Raw genomic sequence first — 18101 nt, forward strand, 5'->3', positions numbered from 1 at the left:
AACAGCACTCACCCTGGCCTGCCCAGAAGTCCCATCCTAGTGGAATCCAATCATCAGACTTCCGAGATCAATGACATCAAACAGTGAGTGTGACTTGTGTGTTTAGGACATTTGAATAACTTCCTAGCAATAAATACTCAAAACTCCTGATTGCTCTTTACTCTGGGTAACACCCTTCATTAAGTACTTTTCATATGGGTACTTTTAGTACCTCAAAAAAGCATCTAAAATTAAATACTTCTACTTCCCTTCTTAATGCTTTAAATCATTGAAATGTAATTTGAACTGGAGAAAAGCATTATTTAAGCATTTGCAAACACAGTGTTTCCATAGATGATTTAGGAAAAGATTTTCACTGTTGAAGGCCTTTGTGTAGGCAGACTTTAACCAGGGCTGCAATCCATTTGACTAGCTCATCATGCTTTAAGGATTTATGGTTGCATGAGAATATGTTCACAGCAGGTCAGACCCAGGGTGTGCTCTTAACTTCTGTGCCTATTGTACCCTGAGGTAGAAAACATCAAACATGGCAGAACTCCACAATCAAGTAAATGCAAAATCAAATTGCAAAGGAAAAAACCATTAGTGGCCGCCTACAGCACCTGCTTCAGTTAGGGGTCGTGGCTGTTCCCCATATCATCCATGGAGGGCTGCGATTGATTGGTCATGCCTGCATGGGCCTGCCAGGGATCTGTGGCAGGAAGTGGAGGGCTATAGGAGGAGAGGTGTGCACACATCATTTTTGTTGGCCTGTAAACATTCCTACTGAGGGAAGGAGATTAGAAATATATAATGGGATGCAAACATCCACTGAAATAATTGGATTTATTCAAAGCAAGAGTGGAAAACCTGCACAGTGTACATACCGTTTCTTAGGATTGTTTGTGCTGCATACTTCAGCATGGCCATTACAAAAACACCGCCCACCGATGTTGATATCCTTTATGCTGTAGTAATACTACACAAGAGAAAAACAGAACAGGCCAGTTACTATGCTGCAGCATAATCATTTTTCACCCATCTTTAAGTCACATCAGTACTGCTTGGCTTCTCTTTTATCCTGTGCCCTTGAACCAATTCTCCTGCTGAATTAAACACAAAAAGGAACCCTAGGTAACCTGTCTTACAAAATAAATGCACTCTTCAATCAAACTCAATTTTAAAGAAGTTCTGAATGTATTCATTTTTTTAAAAAACAATTGCTTTAAATGCGTGGAGAAAAACTGCCTTCAGAAAGAATCATACCTATAGTTTGTTGTAAAGAGATCAAACTCAATTTTAAATAATTTCAGAATATGTCCATTTTTAAAAAAAACAATTTTTAAATGCATGAAGAAAAACTGCCTTCAAAAAGAATCATACCTATAGCTTATTGGAAAGAGATTAAGTGCTTCCAAGGTGGATGGTCTGTTTGTAAATCCAAGTTTTACAAGCTGAAAATATTTATTTTCCAAAAACAAATTCTGCACCAAAAATTGTGTCCCTACTACATGCAACCTACTATCCTAGGCTGCAGGAAGGGAAAGAACATTTATAAAGATGAACAACCAGTTGTTGAAACTTTGCTAGTTTAGGGTCAAAAGGCCAAAGTTAGGGATTTAATCTCCAAAAAAGTGAGACAGAGCCACTTTTGGATGTGCAAATATGCACAGGCCACCTCAATGCCAAGGCCTCTCTACCAGCAACAATAGGTGGCCCCTGCTGCCAGCTTCCTGCCTTCCTAGACTTGGCAGGAGACCACACAGGATGGAAGAAATGTAGAATGTGAAAGAAGCCTTCCCTTTCAGGCATGCTGTAGGTGAGAATACCTGTCAGCAAGGAAGTCCTTGAATTCACCAGGACAAGAGGGTTTCTGTATTTGTCTTGTTGTTGAGTTGTCTTAAGAAGCCCTATTCATTTGAAGTTGGAGTTCCCTGATTAAATATTGTTCAAGTGCCAAAGCTTCCTGGCAACACCTGGCATGGTCCAAACCATTAACAACTCTCTGGTTGCACTGTCAGTGTTTTAGGTAACAAGTTAACACCCAGAGGCTATGCTGACAGCCACAGAAGTTTCTCTTTCTACGCGTCTTCAGGGTGCAATAGAGACAAAGAAGCACTGGGGATGTGTGATGGAATAGCTGGCATTGTGCTCCTCCTATCAGAGAAGCATCTTAGGTTGGAGGGTTCAAGATTAAATTTGGGATATGCTCCATAAAGCATTACTTAGTGAAAAGTCTGCGCCCACCTAAGTGGAAAGGTAGACAATACGGACGAGGGCACAAATCGTGTAACCCTCAAAAAGGACAATTCATGGTGGGGGAGGAAGACCATGGCAAGCTAGAATGCAGCTGCAGCTAACCAGCAATCCCAACTCTCGCCTATAAATATTTATCTTTGGCTCTAACTCAGTCCCCACCAGCATGGTGGTTCAGAGAGAACCAAGAGGGTACCAAATAGGGAAGGCAGGCCGCCATACTCAAAACACCTGGTCCTTCTGCAAAATTCTCAAAACAAAATACATCACCTCCTCCTCTCTCCCCAGCTCTCTACTGTTGCCTACGCTAGAAACCAACTCTAGAAGGTTCACTGCGGATCTCCAATTGAGCCCACCAGGCAGGGCCTGCCTTTTGCCCTGAAGCTGACCTCCCCGGGCTACAGTCTTAAGCTCTCTAGCTCCCTGGTTTCCTGTTGGGATTGGCCAAGAGGAGGCACCTGCAGGAGATCTGAGGGTGGAAGAAGAGTGATAGCTCCGTACTCATTCTGCAGCGCCCCCTATGGCCAGGAGGCGGAGCTACTGTCCTGACTTTCGAGTGAGAGCTGGCCAGGGCAGACATCCAACACTGTAGGGGGCACCAGAGCTCACAGGCTTCTACCTTCTCCTCCATGTAGCCAGGTTACATTATTCAGTCTCCTATGCCTACATACACTGTAGTATGACCTCTCACTGGGGAGGTGACCACCATGGTCAGAAGCAAGGCGATCTGGGTGTTCTCTCTTCCCCCATCTGAGGTCCTGAGGTCCTGAGGTCCTCCAGAAGAGAAAGAGCCTAGTTCCTTCAGTAACTACACATTGTCAGTCTCACCTACTGACCCATCTTGAACCATAACATGAGCAAGAAACAAACCTTTATGTCAGTAAGCCTCTGAGATTTGGGGACTGTTGATTACAGTACTAGTTAGCCCAGGCAAATGCCAGGCTGACTAGAAGCTTTTGCCTTTCATCTTTGAATACAATAATTTTTTTCAAACACTCAGACATCTAATTAGCATCTACTATTTCAGACAAGAAGAACCCTCCTGCCTGCATCACTACTGGCTGTAAAGGTTACTTAAAAGAGTTTGAAGCAATTAATTTACAGGCAAAAAAAAAAAAAGGTATACCACAAAAGCTGCTGAGGCACTTGTAAAACACACTCACCCGCCGAGTGATGGTTGGATCACTGGAGGAGAAATGGCCAAAAAAGCTGTTGGTTTGCAGAAAGCGCAGGCGGATGTTCGTTGCCCGGGTAAACTCCCTCAGGGTGTCTGAGAAAGAAACGGTTTTCATATCTTGATGCTTTCTCACACTTGGACGATTGTTGATCAAGGACACCACAATCTAAAATAACCACACACATAAGGGGCAAAAAAATTTTTTTCATTTAGTAGCAATTATGTAAAACTAACACACACCCCAAAGCACCCTGGTATCTGGAGCCGTCAGGTGTGTGGAGGTGGTCTCAGAGCTTGTTTGTATCTAGAAATACCACTGCTGGGTGCATCTTCCTCCCCGTTCCTGGTCCCAAGTGCTGGCACTAGTCCTTGAAACCCAGACTCTTGGCGTTGTCATTTCTGTTTGGGGATGAATTTTTTCCTCTTTTTTTCACCTACTTTATTTTTTATTTGTACATGTGTGGTACATAATGAAAATAACTACTGTGTGGGGGTGCAGCATATACAAAGGACATCTTAATGCTGTTTTCCTCTATTTTTGTTTTCATCCTCTACCCCTCTGCTCTCTCCCTGCACCTCCCAACTCTCATCACCTTCTCATTTGGAAAAGCTCTGTTTTCAGTACTCAGCCCCTCCTATTCTTTTCTGTTTTATTCCAATCCCTTCCTATCCTTTTTCTCTTACTCTTCCATCCATTCACAAAAGATCTCCCTACTTCCTGTCTTCTAATTTGCTCTCTCTCACTCTCTCTAAGTTTTTATATGAGATAAACTGTGCCATATTTAAGCTTCTATGTCTGATTTGTCTCAAAACTTTAATTCAAGTATATTATGATCTCCAGTTGCATCCATTTACCTACAAAGGCCTCAAGTTTATCTTTCTTTATGACAAAGTAGTACTCCACTGTGTATGAATACCACATTTTCCTTATTCATTCATCTGTTGAGGGGCATATAGGTTGTTTCCAAGATTTAGCTATTATTAAGTGTGTTGCTACAAACATGGGTATGCATGAATTCCTGCAATGATAACTTTCACTTTTTCAGGAAGATACCTACAAGGGGAAGAGCTAGGTCAAATGAAATTTCCAATTTCAGTTTTTTGAGGACTCTCCACACTGATCCCCATAGCAGCTGTACTACTTTACATTCTGACAAGCAATGTAGAGGTGCTCCTTTTCTCCCACATTCTCACCAGCATTTGTTAATATTGATTTCTTGATGATAGCCATTCTTTCTGGGGTAAGATGGCATCTCAATGTTGTTTGAAATTGCATAATCCTTTGTTCTATCAGTGTTTTGTGGGGCTGCCACATTATGAAATACTGAAGACATAATGTTAAAATCTATAAATAGGAAACAATGGTGTCAAGCTGCACGGAAGAAGCAAAGCTGAAGCAATCCAAAAATTCCAATGAAGTTGAAAAAAATGATCCAAAATCTCCCCTACACTTATCCCAAATCTAGGTTTTATTTTAAAGCTTGAACTGATGAAGTCCAAGCCTCGATAATTTGAAACATGAAATGCTCATGAATTGTTGGACAACAATGGATATAGTTACTCAAATAAGATTTCTCTTCTTTTTCTTTTTTAATTCACTATGTAGCCCAGGTTGCCCTTGAATTCACAGTGATTCTCCTTCCTGAGCCTCCCAAGTGCTGAGATCATAGGTGTACATCATCACACCTGGTGAGATTCATTTTCTGTCTGTCTGTCTGTCTGTCTGTCTGTCTGTCTCTCTCTCTCTCTCTCTCTCTCTCTCTCTCTGGTACAGGCAATTGAACTCACAACCTCGCGATTGCCAGGCAGGCACTTGTGCCACTGAACTATATTTTCAAGAGAGGAAGACTGATACTCTAAATGGAAGTTTATTTAAAACTCATCATATTCAATATGCTTCCCCAAGTCTATGGAATTCTCCCACCTGCTTGCCTATCTACCCTAAAGTCAACCAGGGCGACTTATCCAGGGACAGAGGAAACCACAAAGGAACCGCAATTTTCTTCTCCCCAATGGATAATGTTCATCTTGCCAAAAAGGGTCAGAATTTGGCCCTGCCCCTTGCCCCTTGCCCTTTGCTCCCTGCCCCCTGCCCTTTGCCTCCTCACTCTGACTGAGGATAATGCATGAAGACGGTGGGAATCATGGCTTCAGCTAGCAGTGTCCCATATTCTAAATCTGTACCAGAAAGGAGCACTCAAGATCTGCAGACCTTAAATCCCAAATTCTGACTTTCTTTTTTTTTTTTTTTTTTTTTTTGTCTTTTTCCTTTTTATCGGTACCAGGAATCAAACTCACGACTGCCTGCTTGCAAGGCGGGCGCTTAATGCCGCTGAGCTAAATCCCCAGCCCCTAAATTCTGACTTTCTGAGGAGAATTCAAGACCTCACACATACTTTCTAACTGCACTCATTCTGGGAGTCTTGATGTGATTGCTTTATCTTTCAGTCCCAAGTATTGGTGGATCTATACAGTAGCTTAGATCTCCCTGAAAGCGAAATTTCCACAATTATGAAAAATTTGATATTCTCATGTTCATTTCTGCATCTCACCTCTCACGGCCTCCCAAATCCACTTACCTCTCCATTTTCCAAAGGCAGCACACGGGAATAATCTGTAACACAGAGGACGTCATCATCCCTTGTGATAGCTTGATTTGCCTCCTTCCCAAACTGTTGCATGCAGAGTCCTGCAGATGCTAGGAAAAAAAAATTTTAATTTTATAAAGTAAAATATTTTAATTCTTGCAGACCTCTTGAGAAGTCTTAAGAAAATGTGTGAATAGAGAAAGGACAGAGAAGTCTTTCAGACTTTCAGTCAAAAATTTATCTAACTTTTCAGTTCATGAAAAGCTACTTGACTTTGAAGGGCAAATTTGGAGAGGTGGTCTCAGGCTTTGCTTGGCAAATTGAGCCTCCAAGGAGTTTTCATGGAAAATTCAATACTCTTTTAAGGAAAAATTCTTGTCCACCTCAATTTATACAGGGCCCAGGGAAAAGGACATTCCTCATTCATGCAGATAAGAGGCTAAGGTTGTGTACAGTGCGTTATCTATGAAAATTCCTAATTCTGCATAAAAAAGAGAGGATTAGAAATGTGGCCCAGGAATAAGTACCCCCAAAAAATGGCAAGAACTGTTACAAAAGACCTACCCCTCAGCTCTGCATGTGGTATCCTAGGAATCAATGCACACACACTTGAGAAACAGAAGTGGTCTAGGAACAATTTAGGAGGTCAAAATTGGTCCCTACCTAGCCACACTGAGAGACGAATTTTCTATCAAATCTGTAGTCTTGATTTGTTGCAAATAATTAAAGCTCTTTATAACCCGGTAGACAAGATTACTTACAAGCAAAATATTGCCACGGGGTATAGGTGCTTCCAAAGTCTACAGATCTTTCCAAGACCCAAAGAGCTGGGCGAGGAGAATTTGCAAATTTAATTAAAATATAGGCCACTTGGAAGACCTGACAAAGCAAAATAGACACAGTTAGGGAGTCACTTCATCTGTCCACAGCTTCGACCACTTCTACAGGATGCAGTAGGCATCGCATGCAGCTGCAATCACAGTCCTAAGATTTAGACCTTTCGTTTTTAAAACAATTATTTTATTAGAACATGTTTGCAATTCACGCAATTTACTATCATCGTGGGGAGTGGTTTCATGTATATATTACAGCTTGTTTCATTTTGTTTTGTCTTTGAAACCCCTTCCGTTTCCCTTTCCCCTTCCCTGGCTCCTCTGTCGCCTTTTGCTTATTTATGGAGATTGTCTTAGGTGGTGCTCACATTAACTGGGGTTATAAGAGTCCTCTAGAGGGCACGTCTTTATTCCCCTCCTTTCCCCTTCCCCTCTTCCTCCCCCTCACCCTTCTTCCCTTCACCATTTCCCTATGCAAGAGACCCTCCCTTTATGTTCATCCTTTATCCTTTTCTTCACCTGTGCTTTGCCTCATTCAAACGAGAGATACCATATGGTATTTAAGCTTGTGTGTTTAGTTTATTTCACTCAACATTATATTTTCCAGGTGCATCCATTTTCCTATAAATATCTCATTCTTTTGTCGGGAGGGAGGTACCAGGGATCAAATTCATGATCTTATCCTTGCCAGGCAGGCATTTGTATCACTGAGCTAAATCCCTAGCCCATAAATGTCTCATTTCTTATAGCAGGGTAGTAGTTCATTATATATAGATGGGGATTTTTTAACCAATCATCTGTTGATGGGTATACAATTTGTTTCTGGATTTAGCTATTACAATTGTGCTGCTATAAACATGGTTTTGCACCTATTGCTATAGTAGGAGGACTTAAGTTCTTTGGGAATGGTACCTAACAGAGGGATAGCTGGGTCATGGAATTTCTGTGCTTTGAGAAAGTTCCACACTGATTTCCACAGTGGTTGGATTAGTTAACTTTTCCACTAACAATGAAGGAGTGTTCCTTTTCACCACATTCTGGTCAGTATTTGTTATTGTTTGATTTCCTAAAGACTGCCATTCTTTCCAGAGTAAGATGGAATCTTAGTGTTGTTTTAATTTGCATTTCTCTAATGGCCAGAGATGTTGAACATTTTTTCATACATTTGTATTTCTTTCTCTGTGAAATACCTGTTCATCTCTCTTGCCCATTTTTTCACTGGGTCTTTAATGTTAGGTGGTTTAATTTTTTTGAGTCATTTGTATATTCTAGATAATAGTCCTCTGTCTGAGGAGTGGCTGACAAATTTTTCCCATTCTGTAGGTTGTCTCCTCACTATACTGATTGATTCTTTTGCTGTACAGAAGCTTTTTAGCCTGCTATAATCCATTTGTTGATTCTTGCCATTTCTTGTGATTGAGGTTCTATTTAGAAAATGCTTTGCTACACCTATGTTTCGAGTGTTTTATCTATTTTATCTTCTAGTGAGTTCAATGTTTGTGTCTTAAAGTTTGGAGCTTTGATGCATTTTATTTTCATTTAGTATACAGTGAGAGGTAAGGGTCCACTTCCATTCCTCTGCAAACAGATGTCCAGTTTTCCACCACCACTTGTTAAAGTCTGTCTTACCTCCAATATATGCTTTTCACCACTTTGTGAATGAGCAAATAGTTGAATTTGTCTGGGGAAGTTCCTTTACCCTCAGTTCTTTGCCTTTGATCCACATGTCTGTTGTAGTTATGGTACCATGCCATTTTTATCACTACTACTTTGTAGTATAGCTTGAAGTCAAGTATTTCTATGCCTCCTGCTTTGTCTTATTCCTTAAAATGACTTCTCCTATTCTGGAAACTACTTTTACTAGTCTGGGCCAGATCCTTATTTATAACTGTCTGCTGGACATCTCCACCAAGCTTGTGTTGTTCAAAACCCAAACTATCATCTTCTTTTCTCCACCAAACATAAATATTGATCATCAACTTTGTCACAGCTTAGCTAATATTCTCTTGAATTTCAGTCAGTATGTACAGCATCTTCAAGTCTATACATCAAGTCTATATATCAGAAAAGTCTTAGCACATAGTGTGGAACCGAGACCTAAACAACATTGGCGGGGCGGCCCTTCCTGCCCAGCACCGTCTCTGCTGGTCTCCTCTCTTCCTGATGGTTCTCCTTATTACTAATTTTCTTGCTCCGTCTCATCATTCTTTTGCCCAAGGCCATAAAGATGCAAAAGTAAACAGATGAAGTGAGACTTGGCTTCTGCTTTCTACCTGCACCCCATCCCTGAAATCCAATTTTTCCCTCTGTGAGTCCCAGTGTGCCTTGCAGTTTATTCCTACCCACTTTCTTTGAAAATTATCTGGCTTGAGTTTTGAACTCTGTATTTGTACAGTCTCGACTTTGTCACAGAATCTGTGACTTCTCCAGTCACAGATTCATATCTGTAAATTCAATCAAATGATCAAAATATTGGGGGGAAACATTCTATACTGAACACATACAGACATTTTTCTTATCTCTATTCACTAAACTAAAATATAACAGCTATTTACATAGCATGCAATTGTATTAGGCTGTATAAGTCATCAAGAGATAATACAAAGTGTACAGGCAGAGGTGCATAGGTTAAACCATGTAAATACTATGCCATTATATAAAGGAACTAAAGCACACATGGGGATAAGCTAATGTAAATGTCCCAGACTCCGGACCAGAAGCCAAAATCTTTAGGACAATGATCCTGAAACTTTTTGGTGTCAGGACTCCTTTACACTTTTAAAAGTTCTAGAGGTCACCCCAAAATTTTGTTTACATGGATTCTGTATACTAATATGTACCATATAAGAATTTAAAGTTGAGAACATTTAAAAATATATACCACTAATTCATTTTAAATAATAAATCCAAAGCCGGGTGTGGTGGCACACACCTGTAAGCCCAGCACTCAGGAGGCTGAGACACAAGAATTGCTGTGAGTTCACAGCCAGCCTGAGCTATCCAGTGAGTTCAAGGTCAGTCTGAACTACAAAGTGAAACTCTGTCTCAAAAAAAAATCCATTACATATTAAAATAATTACCTTTTTATGTAAAACTGGTAGATTTTCTATAAAAATTTAGTGAGAATAATATCACTGCTTTACATTTTTATGAATCTCTTTAAATGTCTATCTTGATAACAGCTGTGGTCTCCTAGCTACCTGCTTCTCCATTCACGCTCCTGTAATGTGTAGTTTTGGTTGAAGTATTTGGAGAAGATCTTGCCTCATGTAGCTTTGCGATGGGGCAAAGGAGGACCCCAAGACCACCACTGGACCTCCACCTCCTAGAAGGTCTTGGGAAACCTCAGCTTTCACATACACTTTGAGAACCATTACCCTTGCACACAATGATTTAACCTTTTGCACTGAGAAGTCCTTTGCTTATTTCTCTGCTGAGTAATTGTCACCTCAATTACTAAAAACTCTAAGTTCCAGCCTGTTTTGTCCCAGTCATACCTCTGATTTTTTTTTTTGAGACAAAAGTGCTTATCTTGGGTTTTAATTGACATTTCAGACTTTTTAAAAAACAGTGCTTGCCTTGGGCTTAAATTAACATTTCAGATTGTCTGCTAATGCTTGGCGGAGGGTCCCACCCATGAAGGCGTACTAATTAGGAACTACAATGTACACTGAAAACCATACTAACTGTAGGTAATGTGATTTCTGAAAGAACTACATGACATTCCTACACTGTAGAGAAGTTTATAGGAAGTCCAAGAACTCCTATTTGGAAAATTGGAACAAATATACATCCTATAAAACTGTTTGTATAGCTCTCTTAGTCTCCATCAAAATAAGATCACCTTTAAATATGGAAATAAAATAGACTTCAAAAGCACTGATCAGTTGCCAAATCTACAGACAGTTACTGTAAACTCTATAGATTGTACTGGCATGCAGCTACACCCAGGAGAGAAGGCTGACAATCCTGCAGATATTAGGATCAAGGAGGAAGAACCTGATCCTAAAGAGCGGCAGCTCAGTGGTGATTCTACACTGAATACCAATGACCTAACACACTTAGAGTTCAGGTGGCAGGTGAAGAAGAGAACCAGCAGCACCAAGGAGGAGACAGACTGCGGAGGGTAGCTGGCATCTGTCCCAGTTGTAAAGGAGGTGGCGGGAGAGGTACCAATCTTGGGAAAAAGAAACAACACATTTGTCATATACCAGGATGTACTAAAGTGTGTGGCAAGACTTCACATCTGAGGGCACACCTGTGTTGGCATTCTGGAGAGCATCCTTTTATTTGTAACTGGATGTTCTGTGGTAAAAGATTTATTACAAGTGATGAGCTACAGAAACACAGAAGGACACACTCAGGTGAGAAGAGTTTGTCCAGAATGTTCAAAATCCTTTCCTTGCCAAACATATTAAAACATATCAAAATAAAAAAGTTATTCACTGTAGCAGTGCAGCGTTAGCATCTGTGGAAGCTGAGCGAGATGATACTTTGATTACTGCACAGGAGGAACGACATTTATCCTTGCAAATATTCAACAAAGTTCTGTTTCGGGGATAAGAACTGTTAATACTTCCACCACCAGCAATCAAGATATCTTTACCAACACTGAAATACCTTTAAAGCTTGTCACAGTTTCTGGAAATGAGACAACGGAGTAAATATTATACAAATACTTACTCCTTGAGGTTATTTTTATATAGTAGTGAGAAGACTATTGTCCCTAAGTTCTTAGATATCTTTTTATTATGTGCAAAAATTTTTGGAATGACAGCAACGTGGTTATACATGACACTGAAATTCCTTACTTTGTATGATATTCCATAATATATTAAAAATGATAAAATTGCATGGATTTTGTAGGTATTTTTGGAATCTAGATGAAATGAAATTTTACTAGGTTATATAAAGAGAAAATTGAATTTAATAACGTGAGTGGTAGTCTAACCAAATGCATCGATCCTGTGTGGTTTAGTGTAAAAATGAGAACATGTTGGTATTTATCTATTGGAAGATAAAAAAGAAAGTTGGTGGGTGAAAGAAATCATGTTACGATAAAAATTTTTGTAATTTTCTTGATGATTGGAATTATTATCATGCATAACTGACAAATCAAGTTTCCAAGCAAATGTTACATAGTGTAGGCTTTACTTAGCTTATCAATTTGTCATTTTGAAGTTAATTATTTTAATTAGGTTAACTATGTACAACATTTTACAGACTTTTTTTTATCGGTACTGGGGATCGAACTCATGACCGCCTGTTTGCAAGGCAGGTGCTTATGCCACTGAGCTAAATCCCCAGTCCCTGTACACCATTTTAAACATTACTCTTTTAAGATTTTTAAAACTATATTTTAACATGGAACTCTAGGGGTAGTCACCTTTTAAATCCTGTTGAAAAGACATGTTTAAGATTTAATTTGCCAAAATAATGTTTTGTTAATATTCTTTCAGTAATGAAATTGGGCAACATAACGACTGCTTAAAAAAAGTTAAAATGTATAGGTTGAGGCATTTGGGTGGCAAGAAAATGTTATAGTGAATTATCCCTTTTCTTGAATATTGGAGGACCAAAAAAAAAAAAAAAGCTGTATTGCTTCTTAGCACTGATTTTTATTGAATCTTGTTTTCAAAAACCGTATGTCTGCCAGGGCCTTAAAAGCCATTATGTAAGTTACCAGTGAAGTAAAACATATGCAAACATAACAAAGTCACTTCCATAGTGACTGAACTCCAACCATATGGATATTAGTCATAGAAAAATAGAGGTTTTGGGACCTGTGGATTTAGCTCAGCAGCATAAGCGCCTGCCTTGCAGTTGTGAGTTCAACCCCTGGTACTGATAATAATAGTTAAAAAAAGAAAAATAGAGGTTTTATGATATTTTTAGTCTTTTTTTTTGGTCTAGGCAGTCAGTCTGCAATTAAAATATCAACCATTTTCCTTTTTTGTGTCTCTTCCCTTAAAATTTATACGTATCCAGTACACTTAATTAAGAAATGTATGCTTTTATTATGCTGTATTTTTATTATTGTTTATATTTTCAATTAAGGTGTACAAAATAAAGTTTAAAAATAAATAAAATAGACTTTAAGTAAAACATTTTTAAGGCAAGGATCATCCCAAATAACCTTTACCTTTTCTATCAAACTCCCACAATCACAGCACCCCTAAAAAATCTATTTAATAGATTATGATTTAATGGTTATTGAATTCCAGATAACACATTAAGTGAACTTTCATTTAGGCATCAGAAGAAAAAGTGGTGCCTTATTAATCCCACTTTACAGATGGAAACAAGGCAGCTTGGAGAAGTTAAGTGATGACCTTGCAGGTTTAAAACTCTTGCACCTGTGGGTTTCTACTCACTGAGATTTATCTGTGCCACAGGACTCAATGGGGGCTTAATATTTGACCTGTTGCATTCTAGGGGAAAATAAGTGATCAGAAAAATCCCAAGTAGCATTATTTCCAAATGCAATAAAACTGTGTTCTAGGGAGTCCACGGTGAAAAGCCAGATTGTAACATCATGATGGTTGTTGAGGGCACTGGTTTTCCAGAGTTGCATTTTCTGGTACTGCCAGGCAAATATGCAAAGCAGTTTGGTGACCCAGCGGGAGCCTCTGGCTAGCTTCCTCTGGTTCCTAGAAATTGGGTGACCTCTCTGAAGCACTGCATTGATTAAAATGCCAACTCCAGCTGCAGGAAGTGTGCCCTGCTGCTAGGGCCATGGCTGCCACCTGAACCTGAAGTAATAAATCCACTAAATTCATCTTCCCACACCAACCAGACTGGACATCACTTGCAAACACTGCCCTCACCCTTTCACCTTAGGAATTTGTCTCTGAGGCTCTCCCTTCTATATGAGCTCTGACGCTGGTAGGTTACTTTTGTCTTTTCTGATTCCACCAGCAATGCCAGGCTCAGATTTCATTCATCACCATCACCATCACTGCCATGTAACTTGCCCTAGAACCTGCCTCAGTGCCCCAGTGCCCCAGTGCTTAGTACCAAAACTCTTAAGAGATTTGCACAGTCAAAACCATCATATGGTTTTCAAAAATGTGCCCAGCATGCTTCAGGCATATTAAACCAACAAGCAGGGATTTATTCTCTGCTGCTTAATAATTTGAAATTATGTGGCTCCTCAATGAGATCTGTTAAATGCTTTCCTTACTATCAGTAAGCTATGTTTACTCGTTAGTCTTTAAATATACTTTAAAGTGCACGTGATTGATGCTTAAGATTCAGTGATAAGAAAGAGGGCTCTTTATGAAACTATAAAGCAGTTGGCTGTGGAGTCACTATCAGTAGAAAAAGCAAAATTGTATAGTTTCAAAGAAATAATCTCAGGAGAAAGAAGGCGGGGGAGGACTGACTCAGAAGGACTACGTAGTAATCATCTCATGCTTTTATAACAAGGTAAAGATGGCTTGAATTCTGTGGATGGTTGTTCTACAGTCTGACTGTTCTATCACAGAATCATAGAGTATCCCACAGTTTGGATTTGATACATGGTACATTTGACTCACACTTTCCCATGATCTGACTTTCGAGACCACTTCATACCTGGGCAGCACAGCCTTCTCTCTGTCATGCCAGCAGGCACAAGATGCCAGGCTGTCCTATGATCCACAAAGCTAAGTTAAAAAGATGTCCACTAGGTTTCCCCACTGCAGTTCCCATCTTACTTATGTAATTAATAAGAAAGCTGTGAGGAGGCATATTGAAAAATTTACGTTTACCATTCCCACTATCAAGATACAAAATACAAATAACAAACTACAAAAAAAAATCACAGCATATGGGGCCAAACAAGTTTATTCTGCAGATGAGAACCCTTGAAAAAGTTGCAGAGGGCTTTTGTTTTCGGTTTTCTTTGTGTCTGTTTTACAGATCCAGTGAAACTAAACTCCATTTTAGTAACCCACATGGAAGGGTTTCTACAAGCCGAGGTGCAACTCTCACAACACACTAAAGCCAGTGATGACAGTACCACTCTGCAGACCCAGATCCTTTAGTCTTGGGTCAAAGCACACACATGCCAGCAGTTCTATGGGGCACCCCTGTCTTCCATGTCTGTCACTGCCCTGTGCCAGGAAAAGATGCTGGGTTTGGGTCTAAGGAGAACCTTCAGCCTCTCCTCCTGGCTCCCAGCAACCCCTGCCCTGCTGACAAGTCCCAGCTATCACAGGTTTCTGGGTGCTTTGTCAGAAACTGTCTTTCAGCTGTCCTCCCACCAGGTGGGGGTCCTAGGGAAGGAGTGTCTGTCCTTCAGCACACAACAGCCCGCCAGAGTTTAAATACCTACACCAGGTCTCCTGGGCTCTTTTCAAACAATCAAGATTCAAGGCAAAAGATTAGAAACTGGACTGGAGACAAAAGCTAATAGTCTCTTATTCCTAGATTTAAAATGAATAAAACCCACGGGAAGTAGGTTTTAGCTGCACAAGAGAAGTTCTGGTAAGCTAGTGCGCGCCAGGACAACCGCAGATAAAGATAATGTACTGCAAACTTCCAAAGGAGTTTGAATCTTTTTCCTGTAAAGACATGATAAATATTGGAGGAGATAAATATGTTTGCCCTGATTGGAACATTACACAATGTATACCTGTACTGAAACACCACAGGGCACCCCATTAAAATGTACAACTTTATGCATCATTTTGTAAATTAATTAAAAATGCAAAACATAATTATAAAAGCCTGAGAAATAAATTTCTAGGCAAAAACTTCGTCTAAAGAATTGAGCTACCAATGACTTGGAAATAATGAAAAATTTCAAGGAAAAGAAAAAGGAAACACAGAATAAAGGAACACCTGCAGCTTGATTTCTGAGGAACTTCTAACTCCAGAGAGGAGAAAAGGATGGGTGACACTGAGCATGGTTTCCAGTCTTTGTAGATTTTAATCACTTTCCCCTAAATAATTTTAAAGTACTATGCTTGAGATCAGACTGCTACTCAAAAGCCTTTTACCCAGAACCAATAACTTACAAGTAAATTTGGTGGTGATGATAAATCAGCACGACCCCACAGAACTGAGGGGTTCTGAGCGCCTCCTCCTAAGTCAGTCCTGTATTTTTCCCCACGTTTGAGCTGTTCTCGATGGTCAGAGAAATTGTGTGCTTGGGCTCTAGTTCACCTTATAAAAGTCCCTATTTTCTTGTTCATGCTTTTTTTTTTTTTTTTTTTCGATTTACAAGAAACTCAGGTACACATTCAGGTCACCCACGGAATTAAGTAACCTTAGAATTTATTTGACAAACCACTCTAACAATGGAAATCCTAGTCATGTTCTTCCAGGTCAAAGGAAGAACTAGTAACCAAGTTCTCTAACTCTTGAGTCTATTTATATTTTTATTAGGCAAATGCCTGAAAACACAATGTTTTATCTGTATGTGGCTTATAACATGAGAAGTTGAACAAAATGTTTTCAGTGATGATAATGTCTTAAATCAGATTCCAAGTGATGTTACTGTTATTTTTCCTAAAAGGTCCGCTCCTCTCTCCTCCTCGTGGCCAGGATGCCTCCTCCTGCAGAGCGTTAACTTTCTGGTCTGCACTCATAATGGTCCTCTCTTCTTTCCCTCGTCATACCACTTCCTTTCTCCTTCTACTACATTTTTCTTAATTCAGCATTTCTGGCTAAAATAATCCTTTCAGCTGGGTTTCCAACATCTTTGCTAATGACAAATTGCCTCAGATCTCTTTGTTTTTTAAAGTCTATCTTGTACACGGTATTGCGGGATTGCAACTGAGTATATTTGTGGGGAACAAAGTGATGCCTTGATATATGTGTACAATGAGGAGTTATTAAGCTAATTGATACCCATGGTCTTAAACACAACACTTACTCCTCCTGACTGACACAGTGCACGCTCTGATCAGCACCTTGAGACCTCCATTATGCTCTCATTCTGTAATTTTTAAAGGTTCAATTAATCGAGAGACAGTAACAATTGTAGATACGAATGCAGCCAACATGAGAGTAGCTGAACATATGAAGGAAACACTACAGAATCTGCAAAGAGAGATCAATTGCTTCAGATTTTTTTTATTACAGCTGTTCACATCCAAAGGGCATAATGATGATCACGTAAATTGGTTCAGCTACTCCATTTCATTAGTCAGCATATTTGTTTGGAGGACACGCTGCTACAAGAAGCATCAAATCAGTTTAGCTACAGATTAAATATTCTTAGAATGTGGCCATTGACCAAAAGCAGCTCCTAGTATGGTAGCTCTCAAGAGTGTTTGGATAACAGAGACACCTTATTGATTGTTGATAACCCAAGTAATATAAGAGCTGGAACCATCTACAGTGGCATCTACCTGTGGTTGAGAAAGACCACATCCCTCCTCAAAGATCAGGAAGCCTCCCCTGGGGGGTGCAAGTCTCACACAAGGGGTTCTCAACAGCTGGCCCCGCCCTGCAGATGTTTGTCTTTCCTTTGATTTTCAAGGACCTGATAACCCTTCCCACCACACTTGCTGGGAGTAGAATGCAATCCCCGCCTTGCAAGCTTCAGGTACCAGCTTTGCCAGGTGCCCTGGCAGGAAGGCAGCCTGGCAACACAACTCCTCAGGGAACTTCATGTTTCTTTTCAAGATTTTGCATGGAGAGCAAGTTTTACCAAAAGATGGATCACTGCAAGATCCTTTCTAGAAGGTACAGAACTCATTGTCTGGCTTCCAGGAACAGTAACTGATGCCAGCAGGGGTTCCTGAGTCCATGGTCAGGCCCAGGGTGACTGTGTGATCAGGAGGAGCCAAAACAGGAAACGCTGGGCCCCAGGAGGGACCTCACAGACAGGCTCCAGGCTCTGACTACACAGCCTCCTGAGCCCGATTTTCTCTGCCCCCAAAACCTCCACCACCACCCCCAGCCCTGCTCCTTCCACTTCTCTTTCTCTGGTAAAATCAAACTACAGAAAAGGAATGTGCTGCCTTACTTTCCAAATCTCTGGCCACATTAGCAGCTCCACATCCTCCACCTTTCCCAGGAAGGGAGAAGCCTCCAGTCCAAAGCCACCTCTGTCTCTGTGCTCCAAATCCTACTCCCCTGCCTTCTGTTGGATCCATCCTGGCAGCTTCCAAAGTCTCTGCCATCCTGAAAAAGTTCAGGAAAGCTCTTTCCTCCTATCTGCACCCTCTCCTACTCCACCCTTCTTCCCCTCAGCTCAACCACACTTCACAAGCTCTGAGCTGGCCCCATGCCTCCCCTGGGCCATCCCCAGTGCTACTCAGGGTAGCTGTATTT

General features: G+C 40.4%; 1 protein-coding gene across 1 annotated transcript in view; it reads right to left on the bottom strand.

The window, feature by feature from the left end:
* Positions 1–18101, bottom strand: part of Lama3 (laminin subunit alpha 3) — a 227656-nt gene that overhangs the window by 170508 nt on the left and 39047 nt on the right. The window contains exons 3-6 of the mRNA XM_063231837.1: positions 6762–6879; positions 5992–6110; positions 3399–3578; positions 867–958 (exon numbers count right to left, since the gene is read on the bottom strand). Coding sequence (XP_063087907.1) covers positions 867–958; positions 3399–3578; positions 5992–6110; positions 6762–6879 — 509 coding nt within the window. The remainder of the gene's footprint in view (positions 1–866; positions 959–3398; positions 3579–5991; positions 6111–6761; positions 6880–18101) is intronic.

The sequence above is a fragment of the Cavia porcellus genome, unplaced genomic scaffold (assembly GCF_034190915.1).
Source record: "Cavia porcellus strain 051 isolate PalLab524CR breed Dunkin Hartley unplaced genomic scaffold, mCavPor4.1 scaffold_20, whole genome shotgun sequence".
NCBI classification, from domain to species: domain Eukaryota; kingdom Metazoa; phylum Chordata; class Mammalia; order Rodentia; family Caviidae; genus Cavia; species Cavia porcellus.